The following is a 9,443-nucleotide window of genomic DNA, read 5'->3' as shown; positions in this document are numbered from 1 at the left end:
GCTGATCCCTCAGCACCACATTGAGTCTCCAATTTTTATCTGATTGCTGAATATGAGAATACTCATATGCCTCAGTGTATATTGGCATGAATCCTCATGCTGGAGACAGCACTCACTCAGGACCATAGTCTGTACTAAGAGGTGCCCCAAACTGTGCTGTGGGCAAGAAAGCAGCATCTCCCAGGTCATCTGCTTCTCACAGTCTCTCTTGGGCTTTCTCATGCTGTGCATGTCCCAGAGCCCAGTTGGAAGGTGCTGAAGATGGCACTTACGTTACAATAACCACACCTATCAAGGTGCTGTGGGAGAAAGTAAAATGCTTCTGGAATGTGGGGATATTTTTAGTAGTCCTAGCTGGACTTCAACATTATGGGAACCTCACTGAGGTTTCTGAAAAGGCCTCTGATGCCCAGCAGTTGGGCTTGAAAATTGAGTTTTGATGAGTACACAAAACTCTGAAATAAAAGAAAGTGACTCCTACCAAGGCAAAGCCAAGTTGTGCTATTTGTCATTGGGTCTGGAAGTTAGCAGAAACACCTTTCCTGGTAGTGGAATGCATTCACATTTTCTCCCTTAAACATGTTGTTACATTCCATGTTCAAATACATTTTCATTTGTTTGCTTTTGTTTTACATTTAGATGCTTCTATGAATTTAAACCTAATAGACCCTTTCCATGTCAGTGGCAGTGTCTATATTTAAAAGCAAAATACCTCTGGAAGGCAATTGTTTGGTGGAGAGATTGTAGATAGGAATAGTGCACAGAAATAAATTGCAAATATATTTGTTTTTGATTCTTCTTCTTTTTTTTTTCCTCTAAAAAGCTGCATTTCATCTGAATGGAAATGCATAAAAATCCCATTAAAATTGGTTCCACTTCTTTGAAATGTGCTGTAAGACTAATTCTGACAAAGCTGACATTTTATATACTCCTATCATGACTTAGGAAAGATAATAAAAATAAATTCTCTACTATAGTCACTATAAAACCTGGTATGAGATGAACATTACATTTGATACAGATATATTTAGTACTATGCCAGTAAAAAGAGAGGAGGACTCTATCAAATACTCCTTTTGCTTCCAGTTGCCTTTTCAGCTGCCTTGTAGGCTGACAACATTCTTTGCTAATATCTTTCTTGGTGAAAAAGCTGAACTTTTAATCATTTGTCAGATTAACCCAAAATGAATGTTTTCATTGATTTTTTTTTCCCAGTCAATGAGCTGAAAAAGGAATCAGTTATTCACCAGAAGAACCTACACCCTGCCAGCCTTCATCTTCTCAAATGAGTTCATGAAGCACAAGCTGTACAAATCTCATTCTTTCGGGTGAGCTCCCATTGCAGGTCTGAAGAGGTCTGACAAGCTGGTTGCACCAAGGTAATCCAATGCTGTCATCTTAGAGGAAATTGCTGAATCTGTCTCCGGCCAGACCAAATATTTCAGAAGTAATCCCACGCTCGTCACATCATTACTGCTACAATGCTGTTTTTTTTTTTTTCCTCCTAAATTGCTGCTCAAGAGAATCTTTAATCAAAGCTTTTTTACATGTGATCATGCTGGATATCTCCCCTTCAGCTTAGTTTTGAGTAGTTAGTTATAGGAAACCGTAACACTCAGAACAAATACATCTCTGCTGAAGTGGCCTCAAGAGCAAAATGACAGTAAGCCTTGGTTTACACTGTAAGATCAACAATGGGATCCAGGTTTCCATATTGTAATAAATCCTGATGACTTAAGGCTGAAGTTTTTGGAGCTCGAAGAACATTAAAAGGCCTAGTCCTCTGAGAAAGGTAGCCAAAGGCAACATTTGCAAAAGCACCTCAATAATTTAGGAGAGAGTGACTGACATGAGACTGACTGATTTTAAGATTTATCACAAAATTAATTTGAAACATTTGTCCCAGATGCTGTATATAGATTTTATGGTATCAATATGAAAAAAAGATTTCCAAATATTTATTCACAAATGGCTGCTTTATGACTGTGCAACTAGATTTATTCACGCTGTTGGGCAAAAGGCTTACAAGTAAGAAGTTCATGCATGTCACCTACAGCATTGCCATAGCCTGCCTGAGGTTTCACAGGTGATGCTGTGGAGAATCCTGGCCCAGCAGGGATCCAGCCAAATCCTACAAGGATTCCTTTTTCTGAGAAGACCCAGCAGAGAAGAAACTTTGTTCATGGGAAGTTCTGACAAGTGGAAGCTTCTTGTCAGGTCTTTACACAGTTTACTAACTTCCAGATAATGTGTTCAGACACTTCTGACTTCCTCCCTAAAGAGAAATCTGTTAGTTATTCTCATAAGTTAACGATTAAAGGGCTTCTATTTCATATTAGAAGTCTTTTTATAAGTTCAGAAAGTGCCCAGAAATCTTGCATATGGTACGAAACACAAATGAGAACACTGCATTCACATGAAGAATATTGTAGCTACTGATGGTTGAAAACAATGAAAAAAAAGTCATAAAATACTTTAAATGTCAAGGTGACTTGAATTTCACAGTGTTCTGTCCTTTCTTCATTTTCTGAAGTTTTTATAAAGTATCTTTTCTCCAACCTGTTTTTATTACCAACTGCAATAAAATGAAGGCTATCAAAAGAATAGAAGTTTCCTTTTCATTTTAGTTTCTTTTTTCTTTTGCCATTCTGTGTCTTTTAAAATCTCCAACTGCTGAAATTCCAAAGTGATGGAAATAGAGAGTGTTTTTTTGTTGTCGTTGTTGTGTTTGTTTTTTTTTTTTCTTTGTTTGATAGTGTATATTCATCCCAGTCCCAAGATATTCTATAACAATTCCAGACTGGGAAACAAAAATAGGAAGGGAAAAATAAAATTTAACAAAAACCAAAAAATTTTTAGTCTTTTTCTTGTGTTCAATTCATAAAAGGAAAGAAAGAGGGAAATACAGGAAAATACCAAACTTTTGACATTTGATTTTCGATATTTTCAATACCAATGAAAACATGGAACATTAAAAGCAGAACTAAATAAAAGCCCTGAAAGCATTTAATGTGATTCTTCCATTACAAAAAAGGCCACTTTTGGTCAGGCAAACAGAGCCAGGGGTAAACATCTGACTGGCTCTAGTTGAAAAATCTGCACAATGGTAAATTAGTTCTTGTGAAGAGTACATTTTCTCCATGAATAGGAGGTGACGATCGTATCTCCTCTGCTTGCTTCAAGCTTTCCATGAGAGGTACTAATCTCATGCAAGGCAACAGCATCTGACCTTGGTTACCATGGCAACCATTTGTGCATGGCATCAACTGTAGGATCTGGGTCCAACCAGGCTTGTTCATCCTTTTTGCATTTGGGCTGTCAGAGTGATCTTGTAATATGACATGTCTCATAAGCTAATGTTTTTTATTCCCAAAAAGCCAATAGATTTTGTAGCAGCTTTCATGTTTTTTTAAAAATAGCTTACCGCTTGGTAACCAGTCCTTCTGCTGTGTGGTGTTTTGACTACCCATCATAGCTTGAATGATCTGATTGAGAAGAATCAAAGTTTGGGGCTTTTTTTTCCCCAAATACTACTATTTATTTGCTGTCACTTTACATGTAGCCAGGGCTTTTCTTGGAAACTGGAAAAATTGTGCGTAAAGTCCCTTCAGCTTGGGAAGGATATACTGCCAGGGCCAGTAGACAGGGTCAGGATCAGTGAAGGGAGGAGTTATACCAAGAATACCCATTTACCACTTTTTCTGGATCTGTCAGTCTTGCTGGGTCACACGCCAGCTTCCACTGGCTGAAGGGGTCAGGACGGTGGGTGTGGTGCGGGGAAACTTAATGTAAAAGCTGGGGTAGATGAAGTTGATAAAACCCCCTGTGTTTTAAGAAGGTTTTAAAACCATATCCTATGCTGTGGGTATGCTTCAATCTAATAAGACCTTTAAAAAATTTTCTAAACTCTCAAGCTAAACCTCTTCCAGAGTGCTTTAACTTCACCTACAAGGTCCAGCTACAGTAGCTTCATGTGGGCAGGGGTTACAGGGGAAATGCCAGCTGTATTTCTGAGGCAGCTGTAGGGCCCTTCTGTGTCATTGTGACAATGAATGCAGTGGCTAAAGGTCTGGCTTTGAGATCTTGTCTCATTTTATATGAGACTTGTATTAAACTTAGAAGACGGGCTTGTCTAACCGTGCCCTTATCCCATGGTCACCTCTTGGTTTCTTCTTGTTCACACAAGTCTGAATGGACTAGCTGGCCCTATTGATTTGAATTGTTGTCCATTACAGGAAGAGCTCAGATGTGCTCCCTGCTCAATCTGTATGACAGCCCATGTCATTTAAAGTGAGTCTAGTCATCCACCTACGTTGCATTTACACAGCCACAACGTTGACTTGACAGCTCTGTGGTCCCACTCCTGGATGCACATGGAGCGAACCTCTTTGACCTTCCTGGCACATCAGAGCTATTCAACGTCAGTCACAGCTTGCTAAAACAATGAATGCAAAAAATACACAGTTGGCATTTTATTAACTTGAAGGAGGATACTTTCAGCAACATTGCAGAAAGTAGTTTATCTAAGATGTATTATCTGTTACACCCACATTTGAATTTCAATAGTCATCACTTCATAAGGAGAAACAACTACAGAGAAAGCAGGGATGGCATTTATCATGGTATGTTGTTTACCACTGGAAGAAAACAGAGGAGCATTCCTATTCTGCCTGACCTATACTCTCTTTGTCACACTACAGTTTCTTGATAGATACCTCCACTCATCGCTTTTTTCAAGCTTTTGGCCACACACAGAGGTAAAATTACGTAGCACAAATGCAGTGCTATTGAGGGTACCAGTTAGGTCTTTTGGGTACTTCAGGGACCAGTTCAATGTTTTTCTTGTCCTTCTTTGTCTTGCCTGTCTTACCAGACAGCAAACATTTTGAGCAGAAGCTCTCTTTTCCTGAGTGCGTATGCATTGCCTAGCACAAAGTGGGTGAGGGGTTTTAGTCAGCCCTGCCAATATTAATCCCCACTGCAGCAATTTCTGGTTGCATGGTGCTGAGTATGGTCCATCACCCTAGATGGCACTGAGCACTGAGACCTCTTACCTGGGAACTGGCTCCCAGTCAACGTTTACTGTTCATGCTTCTGATTCCTGTGGTGGATAGACAAGCATGAGGGTTCTTCTGTCTGCTTGTACTGCCACAAAAGTCCTGACTTCAGGAGGAAGGTGTGTGTGGATGGCTCCCTGCTCCTGTGGGCTGGGTCACAGCTCTCTGTGCAGGGCTAAGCCAGCACGAAGGCACCAGTGGAAGGGTTAGAGCCTGCAGCAGCACTTAGAAAAGCCGCGTCACCCCTCTCTCTCTCTCCCCTCTTCTCTGTCCCACAGCCGTATGAAAGAAACAAAAAAAACCTCACAGTTGTCCAAAGAGTCAGATTTAAGTAAATGGGAAATTATTATATTTAGGGAATATTTAGAAAGACAAGATCCTCTAGGCTTCAATAACCATTGAAATTCGCTCCTCTGTATTCAGGGAGAGGATGGCAGTTACCCTGGCTGAAATGAATAAAAGTGCAGTAAAGTTCTCGTGTAGGCAGTTTGAGCCTTTCTAATACATTTCAGAGACTGCAGAATAAGCTAAAGGTAAATAGTGTTGTAACTCAGTTCTTAATATCTCATTCAGCTTTATAAGCATGAGGGAAGGCAGAAAGGAAAAGAGGCAGGTTCATGTGCTTTTTTCACAAAGCTTACAAACTAGCAATAAGCAGCTGTTACTCCTCACAGTATTTTCTGATATGTTTCTGATATGTTTCCTCACACTTTTCTGATATGTTTCTTCTGCATTGTGGAAATGTTAAATCAGTGTAGTTGGCCTGTGTGTACAGATGTGACGGGAAATCCTTTCTGTTCCTCCCTTTCTCCCTCTCCCTGATGCAGAACATAGAAATCAGAGAAAAAGGCATTCAAGAGAATAAGTGAATGGCGCAAAAATAACACAGCTGGAGGGCTGGGAGTAGCAGCAAGCTGAACGGGAGAGAGGGCAGACACAGACTTCAGAGAACAGTTGCAGAAAAACACACATCCTAGAACAGCTTTGAAAGAAGCATTTGGTTAAGATTTAACAAGTTAATCACTGCATGTTAATTACTGTTAATGGCAAGATTAAAAATAATAAAAGCAATTTATCTCATTCCAAAATAATTAGCTTTAATGACATGTTTGTACAGTGCATAGAAAGACATTTTGATGGGGATCAGCCCAACATCTGTGTGTGCATAGCATATATAACAGCAACGGGTCCTTGTAAAATGTCTGACTGATGTAGGATCACTGGCTCTGCTGAGACTTTTTCAGGGTTCCAGGGGTCTGAGCACTGACTTACTCTGATTTTCTGCAGGGTCTGCAGGTGCTTATGTTTCTGAAAATGGGGGTAATTTCTCTGTATTCTCCCTTATATATGTCTGTTGTATTAGCCCTGCTCTGCAACTTGAGAAACAGAAGAGATGGGACTTCATCAGGATGATTAGGGAATCACTATTGGCCTTGGGATCTGCCTTCCTGGTGCCTATGGCAAGTTTTATGCAGGTTTCCCATCCTGCTTGGCTCTTCTGTATCACATGTTTGAGTAATAGTGCTCTTCTGCTGGCTGATAAGTGGCATCAGTTCCTTTGGGATTGTGAAGTCATTTAGCTGGTGTGTAATTCAGTTTCTTTACACACACGGAAAAGTTAATACAGTTCTTACTGTTAGTATTCAGTCATTACAGCACTCAGTGAAATCACTGGTCATGCAAACTGAGGGGTACAAGTGTGAAATGGTAGGGATTTCTCATCCAGGTGTCTTGAGTAATTGAAGCTATCTACACAGACATCTTGCTGAGTGAAAAAGGGCGAAATATTATTACCAGCATTATGCCCCTCATAAAATCTAATGAGCAGTAAATGTACTGGGAAAGATAATGAGCCTAGGTGAGTGTTACCTATGGAAAGCCCTGATTGAATAGCTCTGCTTAAACTATTCCTTCGTTAATGACTCCGACTTGTGCATTTGTTGCCATCTTGGCTGCTGCTGTAGGATTTATAGTTGGATTATCTCTTTCATTTGGGCAGTCTAAGTGATTTGAACTAGCACTGCTGGCTATCACCTTTAGTATTTCTCTACATTTAGCTCTTTAAGACATGAATGTAGTAAAGCAATGGGTGCAGCCTTTTTTCCAGCTGGCCTCCTTCAAATGCAAGTGTCCCCAGTGACAGCAGAGTAATGACCTCTCCACAGCAAGCTTGGCACATACTCTCCTGGTTTCTACAGGCTATGCTGAACAAGCAGCAGCATGTGGTTAGCTGATTCAGGGCTTAGTCTTTGTGCTGAGAGAGTCTCATCAGTGTTGCTCCCTTGCAAGTTGTTTTTGGGTGGAGATGTCATCTGCTGCACCTGGATAAAGTGCAGTGGAGCCCTCTTAAATGGTGGTGGTGAGGGTTTGGGCTGCTAGGAGTGAGCAGAATGAAGACACTTAAAGCTATGGTGGTAGTGGTGTCATTGTCATCTTTGGGGTGCTATGAGGACTCCTGGCTCAGGGCCTTTGCTCGATATCTGCTGAGGTTCCTAGGCTTCATCTTCTGGGGCACTGCTGCAGCTCTGGCCTTTGGTGGAGTTTTTGTGATCCTGAAGTACAAGGACTACAGATATTTATTTCAGGAGTCTTTCTTGTCTCTCCCTGGCTGGCTGGCTGTTGCAGCTGCACTTATCTTGCTACCTACTGGAGTTTTGGCTATCTCTATTTCTGCTAAGAGCTCCCGCTATCAGCAAGGAGCTCTCATGTACTTGCTGCTGGTCCTTCTTTGCCTAGGAATGTCTTCAGCAGTTCTGGCACAGTTCTACTCTATTTGGATGGCTTCTGAGCTGAAAAGCACTATGGGTTACCTTGTTTATCAGTACAATGGGACACATGGCCAGGGTCCTGGCAGCAGGGCTATGGATGTGATACAGAGGAAGCTGCAGTGTTGTGGAGTCCAAAACTACACAGATTGGCTAAAGGTAACAGCTGCTTCTTGGCGTCTTCCAGATGAAAAAGCTCATGTCCCTGAAAGCTGCTGTAAGGAGGAGTATTCTCAGTGCAGGGGTGACTTAGGCCATCTGGAGCATCTTTTTCAGGAAGGCTGCCTAAAGAAGCTGGAAGACCCATTGCATTTTGCCATGCTCTACATGTTTTGGTGCTGTACTGTGCTCAGCGTCTTAGAGCTCTTGGCTGGTGTCAGCAATGGCATCCTCATGAGGCATCAACCTTTCCATGACCTCCGAATTCTGGACTCATCTACCTTCTCGTAGGCCTGCAGACACTGGCAGCATTGCTGAACCTGCTGCAGGTTTCCTTGGTTTTGTAGTACTCTGCAGTTGCACTGGAAGAAAACTTTTTTTTTAAAAAAAATATATTTGCATGTAAATCAAACTAATTGTTCACTGCTGTTTGTTGTTTTTCTTTATTGTTATAATATTAGATCAGTTTTCCCCCAGTTCTTATTAGATAAGGACCCTGTATCTGAAAAACTTCATTGTTGAAAGTTACAACAGGGAGGGGAAGATCTTCAGCATGTGCAAACATGAAACTACTGTGTGTGAGTGTGGGGGAAGCAGTAGGTAGAGGTATGTCTTGCTCAGGGGACCAGGTTGCAAGGTCATGACCTGAAATTTTGGAACAAGTCTTAACTGTACTACAATCTTGAAGAGTACTTAAAGAGCAGATTCCTGCACCTTCAAACTTGTATTTAAGGCTTTGGTATTTCTAAAAGAAGCCCTTTGGATAAAGTTTAACACTTTTTTCTTTTTCTCCTTCAAACACTGGTTTAAAAACTAACTTATTCTTCAGTGAAAATAAATGCCAATTTTTGAAGTGCCATGACGCATTAAATGGAGAAGATACATTTAACAGCAACAGATGTTAATAACCAATAAGATGACATACAGAGGAAGTATAGTTATCTCAGGAGCTGCAAAGGAGCAATTCCCAAATTAAAGAGGAAGAAGAAAGTCTGGCTGTATTTATTTATTTAATGTCAAAGCAAGGAATGAGTCAATTCTCCTTTCCTGAAAAGTTATGTGGGGTCACATGCATGCTTGAATGACGACAGCAATATACTGCTTTTTCTTAAGATATGTCTGCCCTGCTCTTACTAAATCCTTTCTTTATGCATTTTCTGTGGGTCTCACTCTAGTCTGCATGTGCTGAAAGGGACTAAGTCAGAGTATGGGCTATCCCTACTCTTGTTTATGTTAGTGCTGTTGGTGTTTAGGGACGTGCTGGTACAGGCTCTGCTCTACCTGTGTTGGACTGCGCAGTGCATTGTTGTGTGTGCTTGTACATATATGTCTGTTTGGGAAATGCTCTCAGCCTCACTACTGACCTGTGCATAGGAACTGCAGCAGCTGCATCCTTTGGTAAGTGTACACAGGGAGTCTCCAGGGCCTACAAGTGCACCTCGTTAGGCTTTAGCAGACTGGG

At 41.1% G+C, this 9,443-nt stretch overlaps 1 protein-coding gene across 1 annotated transcript; it reads left to right on the top strand.

Moving 5' to 3' along the window:
* The first annotated feature begins 7,447 nt into the window (after positions 1 to 7,447).
* Positions 7,448 to 9,083, top strand: LOC104022643 (tetraspanin-3). Its single transcript, XM_009476384.2, has one exon. It carries the CDS (start codon positions 7,448 to 7,450, stop codon positions 8,270 to 8,272), a length of 825 nt encoding a protein of 274 aa, XP_009474659.1. The 3' UTR covers positions 8,273 to 9,083.
* The last annotated feature ends 360 nt before the right edge of the window (positions 9,084 to 9,443 follow it).

The sequence above is a fragment of the Nipponia nippon genome, unplaced genomic scaffold (genome assembly GCF_047370975.1).
Source record: "Nipponia nippon isolate SJK-2023a ecotype South Korea unplaced genomic scaffold, ASM4737097v1 scaffold_8, whole genome shotgun sequence".
NCBI lineage: Eukaryota > Metazoa > Chordata > Aves > Pelecaniformes > Threskiornithidae > Nipponia > Nipponia nippon.
The sequence above is the reverse complement of the archived record's forward strand: the minus strand, read 5'-3'. Positions and strand labels throughout refer to the sequence as shown.

Coding starts and splice junctions, on each gene's coding strand:
- LOC104022643 (XM_009476384.2), top strand. CDS start 7,448: ATGAAGACACTTAAAGCTATGGTGGTAGTGGTGTCATTGTCATCTTTG.